This window comes from Penicillium brevicompactum, assembly GCF_028827555.1.
Source record: "Penicillium brevicompactum strain IBT 35665 chromosome Unknown utg000004l_segment0_segment0, whole genome shotgun sequence".
NCBI classification, from domain to species: Eukaryota; Fungi; Ascomycota; class Eurotiomycetes; order Eurotiales; family Aspergillaceae; genus Penicillium; species Penicillium brevicompactum.
The window spans coordinates 26,383-42,310 of NW_026623207.1; the positions used below are offsets into that span (position 1 = coordinate 26,383).

General features: G+C 49.6%; 6 protein-coding genes across 6 annotated transcripts; 2 read left to right on the top strand and 4 right to left on the bottom strand.

Moving 5' to 3' along the window:
* Nucleotides 1-1,536, bottom strand: N7506_005576 (uncharacterized protein; the record flags this gene model as incomplete). The annotated part of the gene is made up of 1 exon (XM_056954869.1): nucleotides 1-1,536. One exon carries the CDS (start codon nucleotides 1,534-1,536, stop codon nucleotides 1-3), a length of 1,536 nt encoding a protein of 511 aa, XP_056811846.1.
* Nucleotides 1,537-4,632: 3,096 nt separating this feature from the next.
* Nucleotides 4,633-5,094, bottom strand: N7506_005577 (uncharacterized protein; the record flags this gene model as incomplete). Its single annotated transcript, XM_056954870.1, has 1 exon — nucleotides 4,633-5,094. The coding sequence occupies one exon, from the start codon at nucleotides 5,092-5,094 to the stop codon at nucleotides 4,633-4,635; it is 462 nt and encodes a 153-aa protein (XP_056811847.1).
* Nucleotides 5,095-9,032: 3,938 nt separating this feature from the next.
* N7506_005578 (uncharacterized protein) lies at nucleotides 9,033-10,208 on the bottom strand (the record flags this gene model as incomplete). The annotated part of the gene is made up of 1 exon (XM_056954871.1): nucleotides 9,033-10,208. One exon carries the CDS (start codon nucleotides 10,206-10,208, stop codon nucleotides 9,033-9,035), a length of 1,176 nt encoding a protein of 391 aa, XP_056811848.1.
* Nucleotides 10,209-11,300: 1,092 nt separating this feature from the next.
* Nucleotides 11,301-12,305, top strand: N7506_005579 (uncharacterized protein; the record flags this gene model as incomplete). Its single annotated transcript, XM_056954872.1, has 5 exons — nucleotides 11,301-11,355; nucleotides 11,406-11,519; nucleotides 11,567-11,722; nucleotides 11,788-12,106; nucleotides 12,152-12,305. The coding sequence occupies 5 exons, from the start codon at nucleotides 11,301-11,303 to the stop codon at nucleotides 12,303-12,305; spliced, it is 798 nt and encodes a 265-aa protein (XP_056811849.1).
* A 761-nt stretch (nucleotides 12,306-13,066) lies between these two features.
* On the top strand, nucleotides 13,067-13,705 carry N7506_005580 (uncharacterized protein; the record flags this gene model as incomplete). Its single annotated transcript, XM_056954873.1, has 1 exon — nucleotides 13,067-13,705. One exon carries the CDS (start codon nucleotides 13,067-13,069, stop codon nucleotides 13,703-13,705), a length of 639 nt encoding a protein of 212 aa, XP_056811850.1.
* Nucleotides 13,706-14,401: 696 nt separating this feature from the next.
* On the bottom strand, nucleotides 14,402-15,339 carry N7506_005581 (uncharacterized protein; the record flags this gene model as incomplete). Its single annotated transcript, XM_056954874.1, has 7 exons — nucleotides 14,402-14,542; nucleotides 14,602-14,621; nucleotides 14,679-14,772; nucleotides 14,833-14,869; nucleotides 14,943-15,073; nucleotides 15,135-15,154; nucleotides 15,204-15,339. The coding sequence occupies 7 exons, from the start codon at nucleotides 15,337-15,339 to the stop codon at nucleotides 14,402-14,404; spliced, it is 579 nt and encodes a 192-aa protein (XP_056811851.1).
* Nucleotides 15,340-15,928: the final 589 nt, after the last annotated feature.

Below are 15,928 nucleotides of genomic sequence, written 5' to 3' on the forward strand. Positions count from 1 at the left end.
CTAAGCATGTACTCCGCGTATGGCAATGTTGTCGCGACCAGTGACCACCAAAACCACGTTTTTACCCGGTCCAAGTGCTTTCGCGAGACCAATGGTCTGGTTCACTGCATGGCTACAATCCAGCCCGGCGGAGATGTTCTCGAGACTTAATATCTCGAGTCCCTTGATGGCGTCCTCATCAGTAGCCGTGGAAACTTCTATCCGGCCAGCATGTTTCCAGTTGGCCACCTCTGGGCCTACAGTCGACATATTCATATCGGGTGAAATAGAATGCGAGTCAAGAATCTGACCCTCCTGGCTCTGAAGTAACAAGGTGCGTGCACCATGGAGCACTCCCAGCTCACCGTTGGTCAGGGCCGCAGCCCCGGCAGCTTCCACCCCCACCAGACGCACCGAGTCGTCCTGTAAGAATGGTTGGAACAGCCCCACAGCACCGCTGCCGCTGCCGATGGCGATAACAAGCGCGTCCGGATGAACACCAACGTCCTGGAGCTGGGCCCCGACTTCCATCCCCAAGAGGGATTGGAAGGTGCGGGTGATGGTGGGCAGGGGGCTTGGTCCCACCGGACTACCCATGAGGTAGTAGGTTGAGTCATGGTTACAAATGGCATAACGCAGGGCCTCGGCGATGGCCGCGCGCAGACTACCCATACCCGAGGGCGTGCGAGTGGTCAAGACTTTAGCTCCGAGTAATTGGATTTTGACCACGTCCGCATGCTGGGCATCGGCGTCATCCGTCCCCATGACCACGACGCAGCGCAAGCCAAGGCGGGCGCACATGACCGCCGTGAAAGCGCCGTGCTTTGCGGAGGCACAATCAGTGACGACTTCCTGGCGGCCCATGCGTTTGGCGAGAAGGACCTGGCCGGTGATGTTGCGGGCTTTATGGGAGCCAAATTCGTTTTCGTCCTCGCGCTTCAGCCAGATGGTAGCACCGCCGGCCAGGGTTGTTAGGTTTCGAGCTATTTGAAGTGAGGTCGGGACATGGTGGAACCTGTCATGTTCGGACCAGAATGCGGGGTCAGAGACTGTCGCCTCGAAGCATGATGTCAGTTCGTCCAGGAATCCTATAATAGCCTCAGGGGCGAACCGCCCGCCAAATGCGCCGCAGCCACCCAATGCCAACTGCGGGACCTGTCGGCCACCAATCGCTTGTAAGATGGGACACGGTGCAACAGCGTCACGCTGTGAGGACCTGATGGCCTTCGTGGGTAGCAGGGGAGTCTGGTCAGTGATGACCTTGGGTCTTGTTTCGCTGGCGACGTCGGATGGGAATGTTAACTTGGCACGTGCAATGTGTTCAGGTATCGGAAAGGAACCAGAAGCCTCGCATTGAACACTTCTGGTCTCTTGCCCCGGCGTGCAGATAGATGCATTGGTTGGCAAAGGGGCTGGGCGGCTGAGGGGTCTTGGTCGAGCTGGAGACTTCCCTCTAGCCGTCTTTGTAGACCCATCTCTTCGTTCCTCGGGCTTTGGAGAGAAAAGCCAACTTATACGGCTCAACCAGTGCAGCGCGTGCAGCACAATCTGCTTCATGATGCGTGTCGATAATGTTATGAACAGGATGATCAACAGCAACCTTGGAAAGCCTAACTTTCAGCGAGCGAACGAGATTGACAGGTGAGAGTATAAGAGGGGATTAAGTTGGTTGGAGCAAATCTGGAGCGATTTGTATCGGGCAATGTGATATATCAAGCAACCTCGGACACTATGCTTCTGATTTTTAAAAAAACATTCAACAAAATCGTGACTGCTGTGCTTGCGGGTTTGCCATTCCCGTCTTGTGGAAAAACCGCAGAGCACCACATGGACTTTTAAATCTCTTGATGTGATCTCAGCACTGGGCACACTTATAGTCCCGAGGTTCTTGGTCAATATATATAGTGACAGAGCTGAGGGTAGAGGGTCAAGGCAGAACCTAATCTAGATTGGTCCTATTTAGATACGTCCCCAAATCTTTTCCCACCTATATATACTGCTTCTTACATACTATCTCAGTTCTATCGGCCCCGGGCCCCCGAGTGATTTGGCAGCCATGCCCGGGCTTCAACAAGACTTGAACCGATATATCACCTGACGGGATAGAAATGCCGATATTTAGACATCGGGAATGCCCTACGACATCTTACTCTTCATAGTCTACAGTTACATTTCGGCATACTAGCTAGGTCGCTACGATACTGCTGCTCGTAACTATACCATGTGTTGGGAGGCGGATATTCCCACATCTGGCCAACGGCCCAGCTATGGCGGAGCTCTTCATCCAGCATTGATCCAAACTCACAGCGCTTCCAACACTTCATCAATCTTCGCCTTGTGTTGGGACACCGGGGAGGGGGTTCTTCTCGGCAGATATGGTCTCGCGCCACTCTAACAGTCAACTCCTTCAACTCACTCATAAAGACACACCTGGGATCATAGAATACCATGCGTATCACTTGCGATGATAAGATGTGCCAAAATCTGTACGAAATCTTGATGAGGTGGCGTCGTGCATGGGTCAGTAGCAGAAGATCTCTCCGCTTCACTCCATCACAATATGCCTCAATGTCTAGCTCAACCTGTCGATGTACATCCTTTGGAAACACACCGAAAGGTCGACCCGCGGAGTTCCGGTACAATGCGAAGGCTCTGAATGGATTGAGAATGAATCTCTTGCTGTGCGTTCGAACCCTTCTTTGCAAGTCGGTATCCATCCGCACAAATCGCCATTTCCCTGGACCCGCCCGGGGCTTTATATCGCTCCGATCGAAGCATGGCTGAAAATGGCTGTTCAATCGTATGGGGGGCTGAGGTTGACAAATCTGGCATGCTATTTATCTTTCAATTCTTTTGTTGACATACGAACTCGGTGTGTGTCAAATTGGGGTTGGTCTACAGGTTGGGTAGACATGGATCATCACCCGCTGCAATTTCGTCCGCCTCCGAACATAATTACCCCGTTTCGTCGCTAGTGTGCCAGTCACACAAGTTTGAAGCAATTCAAAAGATGTAGGTAAAGCGATGTGACATGTTTATAACTCAACAGCAACGGTTTCGTGCTATCCTGTTTCTTGCCTATAGCCCTTGATAAGGATTGTTACTCCGGATTGTTCTCAAAGACCCCAAAAGTCATATCAGGGTCGGTTCAGAAATCTCGGACACAAGCTAAATTTATACGGATCATGAGTATTGACATTTGGAACCTCCTAGAACTATCGAAAGGGCTAGATCTCAACGGCAACGGATTCCAATGTGGGGATGCAAAGAAAGGTTCGTGAAGTCTGTCGTTGAGATACCAGGTTGTAATTTATCGCCTTTACTATGCGTTTGGACTGACGCCCTCACTTGTGCTGCTTGTGCTGCCTTTTCACCATTGCGTTGTTATCAGCGGATGTATCCCCACTCCTAATTCTCGGTTCACGGCTTAGACAACACGCTTTTTACTTGACGGATCATAACCAATCAATGATGACTTTCTTCCGTCACGTATCTATTCTAAAGTCTACTAAAAAAAAAGAAAGAACGTAATGATACATTGTAAGAAGACCTGTAATGAGTCATATAATCTGAAAACAACAGAGTTCTTGATATTTGACTATCACGGACATCTTAGTCAGACGTACTCAAATTATGCCTGTGGCTCATTCTCGACGGGTCCCCGGTCCTGGTCCGATCATATGTATTTTACGTATTGTTGACAAGGTCCTCCAATAGCCCGAAGCTGTAGGCTTTGCTCAGGCACAAGGTGTTCTGTATAGCTGTACAACATCCATGCTGCCTATCTCCAGTAGTCTTGGTGGAGCTCCCAAAGCACATGCCTATATGAGTACTTCCATATCTGTGAAGCTTAGAGCCGGCCCCCTCGTAGAAATTGATATCTCTGGTTTTGCAGGATGTAGGTAGCGGTCCAAGCTCTGACAGCTTCTTCACCAATGGAACTACACCACGGGCCACTTCAACAATGGTATCCTCTGTCGGATCCTCCGACCACTGCTAAAGCAATACCTTATTTGCTCAACAATTGTTGACATATTTAGAGACGATTGATCAATTGATGATGAATACTTTGAGTGAATCAAGCCAGGGCTTATTAGATAGAGCTCATATTGTCATCGTCATATAAAGTTTGATCAAATGGGGAATACGGTCTAGATAGAGCAATATGCACGTGAACAGAGATAGTATGATGCGTGGAGAGGAGAGAGAGAGAGAGAGAGAGAGAGAGAAAGAGAAAGAGAGAGAAAAATAGAAAGAGAGATCTATCTACTAGAAGCCCACCATCACATGACTGACCCCACGATCTCTAACAGATCACCATGCACAGAGTGTTCTGAATTATGGCCACATTATACCAATTATCACTCAACATGTTCATCGCGCGGGGAAGATGGCGACACAGGGAGGGAGAGAGAGGGGACAGTTATCTCGCTTGGGCGGTCATTTGACGACCTGATCCCCCAAAAAGTAAGAAATTGCCGCAGAACTGTTTGTTTAGGCCGTAAAGGTAAAATCGAACGGGAAGAGAGGGGAAGAGAGGGATGGCGAGATCAGTTCGCCAGACCAGCTTTCCCAGCCAGCGGTCCACTCAACAGTTCTCACTGCGCCTTTTGACACATGCTGGTGTGCTGATGAGACGCCTCCATATGTATCTCAATCCGTTTCCGCTCTTGCAAAAAGCCGTTCAATGGCGCCAGCGTATTCTGCGGTATTCTCGGCGTGGACAGCATCGTCCCACTTGAGACGATATCTGGAGGGATTGAGAAAACAGATTCGGGTTTCCCACGTCCACGATCCCCAGGTATAACCTCTCCCGTCCTCGGAAAAGAAGACTTCGGCGACCGGCTCGACATGTCCATAAATTCTGCCATCCAAACAATACGCGGCCAAGTAATCATGCAATGGCGTCATAACAGGATCTCCGATGAGATATCCTTCATAGGAAACCATTATACACCACCATTGCAGGAGATGAAAAAAGCCGCCTACTACACGAAAGGAGCGCTTGCCTCTCAATCCATCAAACGCGGCTGACTGCTCCACCAACGAGGGAACTGTTTCGCGCTGGATTTCGTCCCTGAGAAGGCCAAGCAGCACAACGGTTGAGTGGACCATAGTGGCGATATACCGTCACTCCCCAAGTCAAGAAATGGTGGAAGTGGTCGACCAAGCGAAGCTCCTGTACCAAAGTCGAGTAGCTGACCAAGACCGAAACGTCAGGAGACCTGCTTTATATCTCGGCAAAGTTAGTCGAATGTTCTCACCATGCTCAACTCGCCCAAGCTGCAGATGTGATCTGATGATGTGTATATCACGAGACGATGAGACATTTCGGGCTGATACCTAGGTATTGATTGACAGGTCTGATAATTTTCCTGGCTACATTCTCCCTCACTCTCTTCTTTCTTTTCCCCGGTCGGTCTGATCCACCCGCCAGAGTCTACTGGGTCGAACCGATTTATGCTTCTTTGTAGATCAGCTTGTTGTTAATATTCGCAAAGTCGCCCAGCTGTGATGGGTGTCAACAGGTTAACAATGTGCAGTGGTTGAAACTGATGAGTCAATGAGACAACTTCAGCTAAGCTATCATCGATTACTCCCTGCATCTACAATCTTTATTTCTTCTGCCATGGCTTAGCCAGGAGTTTTGTGGGCCAATCAGAAATGCTCGATGATGGCTTTCTACCGTTATTGATCGATTCCCAAGTCTACGAAATAGAGAGAGGAAGTGATAACACAATTATATGACTGACAGCGTCTCAATAATGAACCGATGGCATCTCAGTGTGAAAATGTGAGTTGATTATTGTGAGTGATGGTCGTGTTATGCCACAAGATCCGCCTGAGCTGCTCTTCATTCCAGAGGCTCTTGCGTGTTCCCTAGTTCCGTAGAGGAACAAGCTCCAGCCACGGATACTGATAATAGGGCGAGCACAACAACGTAGAACAAACGTCATGCTTCATGGAAACTAAGAGAGAAGGGGAGAATAAAGATAGTGAATTCTCTCCGTCAAAGCAAAAGGACCCATCAGAGAAAAGAAAAATGAGAGAGAGAGAGCACTGTCTAGTCAACGGGTCGTCCGACCTCCCAACAGCAGGAAGTCTGGCCGAGCCAATACCGACTGAGGACTGGGATATCTTAGGGCACCATAATGCGCCAAAGGAAGAACCCTGCCCGACGGGGTTTCAAATTCAGATGAGACCCTAAGCCTCAAGGGATCACGTAAGTGTATGATGCGACGTTCAGTGGACTCGCAATTTGGAACCACATAATAGCAGTCTTCTGTGATAAACAATGGCTTCAAACTTAGATACGACGAATCAAGGCTCACTAGTCTCTATATAGGACTGCTGCGATCTATACTTCAAATGAGCGCACGAAAACGAGCATTGTCGCAGTTGATTAGCTGACCATACGGCGGGCAATTTCAAGGATGCTCGACATATTGCATGGCCAAAGGCAACTGCGATGGATGATGAGGTCCTTTGACTTCTAGCTCCTACAACATAGAGCTCGCGAGGTATGTCCTACTTCAAAAGGAAGATTTTTGTGGCAGGTGACTCCTGTTTATTTCCCGATAACTTTTGCTGATTTCCCCGAATAGGCGGTGATTTAGCAAAGAATCACGGTCGGATAACTCTCTATCTCTACACAGTTATTACTGATCTTACGGTAGACCATCCTATGAACGGGCTCCAGTAGCAGGGCTTCCAGTATCTAAAGTCGCTTTTCGTTCCCATTGATAAGGTAGGCATGGATGAGAAGTGCTCGTGCATGTAGCGAGACTGTCCCGTCAACTGGTCTATCCACGGGTCCACGGGTACTGTATTGGCTGACGTAAGGTATGCTTGTCTTGCCCCTGTCAGATCTGAAAATGGCTAGGGTGTAGGCAGAAATGGGGACGAGTGGCTCAAGTTGCTGTAGATTATCCACGGTGTTCCCAGAATAAGGAGCACAGTATGTTATCCCCTCGAGGTTCCGTGTCGACACAAACGGCGAAGAACACATCTCTTGAGTACACTATAATGTATACTGGAAAGCCACTACAAACGCCTCAAATTTCCATGCACTCATTAGGGAACAGTGAGGTGTCGACTTCAAACAGTCAGAGCTCTGGTCTATGTGACATGAGGCCTACTCAGTCGCGGCTACCCCCTATACCTCAGGATCTCACTATTACCCCAGTGCCAGGAATCAAGGGTGGGAGTCTCCTATTTTCTGATCGAGTTCAAAACCTCTCGATATGCTGTTTCTTGAGAAACACTCTCAATACGTCGCAAGATAACTATCCGAAAAAAGACCAAACCGTCTGGACATCCCGACTTCTTACTGATTCTCACTTGCTAGAAGGAAATGCCAAAGATATGACTTCCAGTGCCATGAGATCCATCTCACGTTCTACAGAGGAGTGCCCCGATCACACTACATCAGCAGTCCCAAACGTGGGCGCTGCTCCTAGTAGGCTAAAATCATCCACAACTCCGTTCTGGACAGTGGCAACTCCCACGTCCATTTTACAAGAGCCTTCGTTGACTGGGAATTTAGGGCTCGACACCGTCAGAGCCAGCACAGACTCCTTATCTCATGCCGATTCTAGGCTTACAGTCGGATCCAGCGAAGTTGCGTCGAGCGCATCAACCCGCCCTGAACACTTTGACAAATATAGATCGATCCAAAAGGGTACTCCACGGCTGGACGACGGATACATCGGAATGGAAACAAAGACTCTTCCATCAGCGACCTGCGACAGGACAAGTTGTCTACCGACGGATACCTACACCAGGGCAATCATCTCCGCACCCTCCTCGCCTCCAATCCCAGTCATAGACAGTGTTTCTACACAGCTTGGAGGTGTGACCACCGAAAAGCATCTCCCAACCTCCGTCGAACGGCTGTCGTCAACGAGTACAAGACTCCTCTTTTCCCACACCCTGGCCGGGGATTTCCAGAAGTGCGTCACACCAGCACCCTCACCCCTCGCGGGATGAGCATAAAGGTCCGGGCAAGTTTTCTCGATTGATTAATTTACTAAATGACATCCATAGCATTGAATCATCCTCGGTAGACGTTTCGATAAGTTTGACACCGACGACGCTACCACCCACAAGCGGGGTAGAAACCACTTTCTCGACAAAGCCTCAGATCTATTCTGCATGCACCGTCAATACCCCTTCCACGGCAAAGGATGCAGGTCCAAATTCGAGCTCAGATGGCTCGGCGTCTTCCAGGTCCGTTAGTCATGCTAGTATCGGGGCTATAACAGGGGGGGTAGCCGGCGGAGCCATCCTATTCTTGATGATATTCCTATGGGCACGTCAGAGGAAGCAATCAATGGTCCAGTCACCGGATAGACCGCTGTCCGCGCAGAGGTTGCACTCCTCAGATGCCAACAACGTTCCACGGGAGAGTGCCTACGTATCAGTCTACTCACGACCACAGAATGCGTTTTGACAATTTTACTTTGCAAATATATAGGCCATAGGAATAGGAAATTGAACTCATATCAAGCATGTCTCGTCTCAAGTCCAGGTCCATCAGATAGGCCATCATGTGGCCGATTGGTGGCGGCCATTGGAGCTGTGTATAGGGTTCTTGTAATGCGCCAGTCCCGTGGACTCGGCAGAGGAGGGATTATTTGAACTATTTGCCGAGACACGCCGGGGTGTTGGGCCTAGCGATTGAATGAGAGCGGCATAACGCACAAAGCCTATGACTCAACCCTTTGACGTCAATGCAGGACATATCAGAGTAATCCCGACTGCTGCGCTGTTCCAGCGAGGTCAATTGGATGTTCCGTGACCTCATGCTGGCGAAAAGGCGGGCGCAGATTAGATATCTTCACCAGACAGTGGGATTGTCCCCACTGTCCTGACCGCGGTCTGCGAGAGAGCAGATGCGCACTGTGGCAATAACATGACATCGTCAAATAAGCTGGCTGGTGACTGTGCTCTAATGCCGAAAGATGAAGCCGCCATACATCGGGAGGTCCGATACGACAGGCCTGGGAAAGACCTGGGATCACGGTCGCGTTCCTCTCGGTGAGACGTTGATATCAAACCCAAGTTTCGCTGGCTAGTAGAGGATCTGCCGAGACGTGAGATCTGCAAATTGCGTTCCACATTTTGATTCCGCTGAGGCAGGAAGCCTGTCCTCGAAGGTAGCTCCACAGCCATCGTGCTCCTAGACTGCTCTGAAGACTCGCCAATTTTGCCCGCTCTACCACCTCAGACCTCGACCGAACGGCAGATATCTGAGCCCGGATGAGGGAGAAAAGTATTTCAGGATCAATCGTGTCATTCTCGATCGCCGTTGTGACGAGATGGTTTGGGAGTGGCACTTTCTGTGTCCCATGGGTACAACTGGACGGGAAGCCCTCTCTGATCTCCATCAGATACATAAGCGCAACTCGAGAGTTCTGGCGTATAGCGACATCTATGCCCTGCAAACAGGCGTGGTCGCAAAACACGGGAGCTATCGTTGATTGAACCGAGCGTTCCACATTAGAAACAAATGGTCCTAATCGTTTTCCAAAAGCGCGACGCAAATTGACTAGCAGGCTTATTCGGTCAGCATCCCACGGGCCCCGTAGAATCCTATCGGGCAAAACCAATATCCGCGTGGTGCGAATGATATGGGACTTCCCGTGTGCAATGGTGTGATAAGTGGCTTGAATCGCAAAATTGTCAACGATTCGTAGTCGTTTTGGGTAGCCATCCGTTGTGGCATGATCAACGACGTGATACGGAGCTAGTTTTGTGCTCGCAGTAGGCTGACGAGGTTGGTCTCCGACCATAGGAATGCGGAATCTCTCTTGCAGCCTCAGTGCCTCGAGTGTCAAGGCGAGGAGGGTTGGAAAAATTCGCTGAAAGCGATGTATGTTGAACCATTGACAGGAGATAACACTCTTCTGAAGTGCACTTTGGTCCTCAATCCTCAAAGGCTGGTATCGGCCAGGGCGTAGCTTCCGTTGGAACAGCCAGCCTTCGTGGTAGTCGGTTTTGCTGAACCTCAGATTCGCGTAGGTATATTCTCTATCAAAGTGGCGCCTTCGCATACAGTCCTGCGGATCATTCCAGAATGCGTTTATCATAAACACATCATAAATACTCTCTTGCGACACTGCCGCAGCGATGGTCCTCGAGGCACGGGCCAAATTCACCTCTCGCGCTTCTAGAAAAATATGCTCCAGGATCTCGCAAGGCAAACACTCAATGGTCAAACGTTGCATGTTCGGATTATCCGACGCTCGGAACACGCTGGCTGTAGTGTCAGATTTTCCGAACAGATGACACAAGATTAGAGTCCTACCTCACCATTATAGGGTGCGAGTCAAGCTTTTATAGAAAGCTCTTTGTGTGTTGATATATCACTATACACAACCAAGAGTCTCGCAAGGTTTACTCAATCCTATCGCACTTACCCAAAACTCTGGTTGATGGGTACACCTAGCTAACATTTGCTGCGAAGCCTGGCAGACGCGCACGTTGTTCGTACTTGCGAGATGGGATCCTCTTCCATGGTACAGAGCCTGACATGAGACTGCAGCCCTGGAGAACGCTTGACTCTAGTTCATCCTCGTGAAGATAGGTCGGGCGAGCTCTTCGAGTGCGGATCAATACATGACAGAGGGCGTGGACAGGCGAGTTCGACTTTACTGCAAAGAGATGACATGAATTAGGGTGAGTGCTTCAAATATTCATCTGATGCTATCAACCTCAGAAGCGGTTCGTTTGAAAAACCAAAGCTACATCAAATCTACTCCCATGTGTGGTCCTATACCTATACCAAAACTTTCGAGTTGAACAACTATATTTCCGACATCATAATCCATGGGATGGCACTCAACTTTACCCAGTGGGGGTAAAAGACTCCGGGGCACTCCAGGGCTCCTCGGTCCTACCTAGGTGTCCCACTATCATGCCCAATTCTGGATGTCTCAGTGCTTTTCAACTTGATCTCTCAAGTTGCGAAACTGCCCTGGTGCTGGTTTATTGGGAGCTTGGTGAGGCACGCTCGGGAAGCCCGGTTGGTACTCAACGCAAATCTAAGCTGTTCTCGAGGTCATTGGTCCCTTTCAACAGGATTTCGGGGATTCAGCGGGCATGGACAGGTCACCTCGGGCTTGTGCGCTTTGTGTAAGGTCACGTCACCATTGCGACTCCATGCGGCGATGATCTCCACCATGGTCTCTAGAACAGCCCTCTAGGGCCATGGGAAAGAATCAAGAAATTATGCAACCATGTGGATATTGACCTATTATAAGTAGACAGAATCCGGTAGGACAGAGTTCCCGTCGACGGGAAGACTCAGAATTTCAACCATGGACGCCCAGAACATATTCCCCATGATCGAACAAGTCAAAGACAATCTGAAATGTGAGTCAAGGGCCCACGGTGAACATCTATAAGAAACTCACCAATTCAAGTCATCACACGGCCGCACACAAACGACTCGGATGCAATTCTCCTCACCCTTTATGCATCACTTGCTGTCCACCGCTGCTTTGAAAAGGGAAAACTCTATCGATCATTCCACAGAGGTAACTCCACTCCCAACCTTCTTGTGCCTACGGCTCATCGATTGTAGCGCTCCCAGCACACATCGTGTCGGGCTTTCTCGAGCTTGTTTTGTACTATAGTGACTTGGAATGCTCCGCCCTGGCGGTAGTCGCCTGTTTTGTCCACTCCCTCACATCCTTGGTATTGGTCCACAGGCTGCCCAATGGCTACCCTCCGCACACTCGTGAGTTTATCCGGCCATTGCACTTTTTCTTCATGGGTTCCCCCGGCATTTCTCACCCACGATAGGTCCTGCCTATCAGGCCGGCTCGACCCTACGGCTAGTTTGGATTGTCCAGGCCTACCTCACAAAGGCCCCAATGGACTACCACGACGCAATCATGCCGATACATGGCTTTGTCTACACGCGATCACTGCTGTTCCTCTTCGGCCTCATCGAGAAATCTGCCTCACCCAAAGACAACAGGAGCGCACAGGTTTCCTACGCCGAAGCCGTGATCTGTGCCGGGTGCATTTCCGTCAGTCACTGTGGCCATCCTTGGGCGGTCTGTCTCTATCTGGGAGTATTTACCCTGTGCGGTGGGCTTGGCCAATGGACTTCAGGAAGGTATGCCACATATCCCTGCGTATGAGTATCAATATCTTATCACAGACCGTGCTTCCAGAAATCAGAAGCTGGCCCAACCGATGTCGGCTGTCGGCAAAACACCCCCAGGCCCCTGTCTGCTGTCCTAGAGCAGCAGACTCGAAGAGTCGTTGCCATGGAGAGTCCTCATAATACGCATCGAGACGACAGGATGATGTGATTGGAAAGAGCTGGGTAAGCAATGGCAGCTTTTTTAGCGTCTCGTAATGGCTTCGCCTGCCGCTTTTGGGCCATATGTAGACCAGATATCCTTTCTTCCAGGAATGATCGTCTCTGAATCTCTGCTTCCGCGTATATTGTTTCTGCTTATTTGACTCAATCGCTTGGTAATGTCACCGTATATCTCAGTCACATTTGCTATCTACGGGATTGCGACATTCGGGGCGACCAAAAGGCGGGGCACCACACCTAGCACTGACCGAATTTGCGAGGCAATTTAGAGCTCGAGCCCATCACTAGGATAGGCTGAGAGGGAGGAACGAGCAAGAAAGAGTGGCAAAGGCTTGGGACCCGCTGGTCTCGCGTACTACCTTCGAACAGGGCCTCGGGAGTATTACGTGATTTTTCTACCAGATGAGGCTTCCCATGTTGTTACCGAGACGAATGGCCCACATCACACAGACGGTCTTGCTTTATAAAGGGCGAACTAGATCACTTGGTCCTGGATGCGCTGACCAGTCCGTTGATCTGAAATGCACTCAAACTTGGTCTTTCCCCCCGAGGTGCGTTTTGCCTGTTCGTGGAACACGAGAGACGTATTAATATATTGGCTAGTTGTGGGATATGATACTGTATCATGTACCGTATGGATGCTTATCGGGATTTTCACTTGCCTCATCTTGCTGTTTTCACCTGGTTCAGTCCCAGCTTCATCGCCGTATCTTATATTATCTCTCCGCACGAACTCCGTCGAGACTGACGATGATGCTGTCAGACCCGAACACGATGCAACGATGTGAGGCCCTGGAATTGACTTGCTCTCTGAGTTCAGTAAAATGGGAGTTCTTTGAAGAAAAGACGCATCCGCCAAAGAATATTGCCCCTCCCCATCGTTTCATCAGCTGGAGAGTGTGTCCCGCAAAGGGCCTGGATACGCTTTCCTCAGATACAGTCGAGGTGACCACAGACATGGCCCCACGCGCAAGCTATAGTAAAATCATCCACCTGGACGATTTTGATTTTCTCTACCAGATGCAGTTTGCAATCTATGAATGCAAGTCAAGTTCGTCGATTTCCGTCAGCAGTCTCTGTGGCGGAAGAATAAAATCCATCCGACTCTGGAGCCGGTGGTTCACGGGAAGCAAGAGCTATGGCACGTATGAGAGCAATACGCCATCCGGTAAGCTCTTTACCAAACTGGTCTGGTGTGATTCTGTTTTCAACGTTGGGTTTATTGTTTCGGCATATGGGCCTATCTGTCCAGAAGATGAAAGCTCCAGGGTTGCGTCGGAAGTGAGGCTGGGGTCAACTCCAGACTCCAGGTTTTACCGAGTCGAGGTTGAGGAGATGGTTATTAGAGATGGACACGTTCTCGGTCTCTTTGAAGGCCTCCACAGTTAGCCAAAAGCCACCCTACTGTGGAGCTTGAACTTCCTGTCAAGAGCCATTTCCCTTCTCAAATAAAACGCAGCATCCCATGAGCCACATGCCATAGGAAGATAGGCAAGGATAATTGATGACAGGTAGACCGGTTCGATCAAGATTCTGATTTACTCCGGCCAGTACAGAGAGGAGAGCTAGTCTGTGACGGACATTTATTTCAATCACAGAACTGATACAAGGTATGGCTTTAGAATGATTGACAAACCCGTGGGACCAGGGGGCATACTAGTAGATAATCCAAGCCTCTCAGGCCGTGGAGTGGACATGGCACTATTTGCACAAAAGCAATCCGGATAGCAACTTGCGACCAAGAAAAGCCCTTTGCCCTCACATATGTCAACTAAGCCCAGGGGTTAGTAGAATGGGCTCTATGGGGCAATATGTGGCGCCCGGAAGCCATCCCCCGTAAGCAGATATTAGAATCAAAGCGGCAGTGCGAGCTTTGGGAGATACCTACCATTACCAAGCAGTGCATCAAAATCCAAATACCTAGGTATGAACAAGGAGAGAAAGATGGGAGGGAGAGGGAGGAGAGGAGGATCTCTCTCCATCCCCGCTAGTCCGGACAACCAGGCAGCTACAGGCTCCAATAGATATATTTTTCACCAGCGAGGCTTCAATCTACTAGCTCTGGTATTACCGGCGTTCTAAGCCCTAGCTGATAGGAAACACGCTGGTACAAACTTCGCTCACCTGATATATCAAGTTGAGGGGTCCCGACTTTTCCTTTTTCACAAATCGACCCTGCCCAACAAAGATTCGATCCCCGAGCCCGACGTGTTCTTTCTCACTGACCTATTGAGGCATTAGTCGGCTCTCACCAACCATATAGCTTGGATGCAGATGTCCCTTACGTCAAATCGAAAGCTGGCAACTACGAACAATCAGCAGTGTACACGGGCGGTTGAGCGACGACAGCCTTGGAACTTACGAGGGTTGCCAAAATCAGCTTTCCCTTCGAGATCGCCCTGCATAATTTGCTCGAGCTCTCCGATAACGACAGTACCATTCCACCGCAGTTTCATCTTGTGAATTGTCAGCAAAGCTATCTTCGGCGCCTTCCACAGCCGGCTTTCAGGTCAAACCTTTCTCTCAGACTCTGCGCCTGGCTCGCCCTGTAGCCTGGGTTGAAGGTCAGCTCGTACGCTCTCCTTGTGGTGCTAAAATCAGCGCCCCCTGGGCAATAGAAGCTTACTTTAAATCGACGGAGACGTTGAGGCGTAGATTGTTTCCGACAAGGATTGCTTCATCAAAGCCGGATATGGAGTTGACCTTTAGTGGTGGGGTGAATGCAGGTTCCGTCTCAAGTGAACCCGCAAGGATTGGCTGCCCAGTGCCCCAGAAAATTCAGCGACAAGACATTCCAGCATCAAGGATCAAGACATACAAATGTGAGATGCATGCCATCTATATCTCCAGTCAATTTGGGGGCTTTTACAGTCGCGGTATCACTCACCGATGCGAGGAGCGCCTATCTCAATCTTGATATACGTGGTGCCTTTGTCAATATATGTTCTCCGCTCAGGCGGTGCATAATGAATGTGACCAACCTGAAGTGTGAAGGCGCGGCGGAGACGAAGACCCCAGTTCATCTTGGTAGTGCTGCTCTCGCCTTGTGAGTGGGAGGAAATAATGTATGAGCAATTGATACAGCATTGAGAGCGGGGTTGGTCGAGGGCTTTATACAGCTCTGTGGGGCTCTGATTATCCTAACGACCCAAGGTATCATGACGCACCCGTGAACTAGACATGATTGTCTGTTCTGCCTTTCTCGCTTATGATATCGCAATATAGTCAGCTGCATAACGAAAGAAGACCTAGACCTCTGAATATGACAAATGGTACTATCATTGAAGAGAAATTCGTGCATCTCGCCTGGTATTCTTAGGTAACGGTAACACCTCGTGACAGTAATAGTAAAGACCGACAAGACATACTTTAAGACCAGGGCTGAACCTTTGTGTACAACTTGTTTGGTCTGAGGTACAGTCGGCAGCGAAATCAGCTTCCGCCCCAAGCATTGCTTTTTTAATTTTAGGCCCCATTACCAAGACGCTAGTCTGATAGAATATTTGGCATACCAATATAAAAATAGCTCCCTCAAAAAACTGCATCGTTTCCCAATTCAGGACATCACATCAAGGCGAAGAACAAACCTCCCATGGAACTCAGCTTTACAGT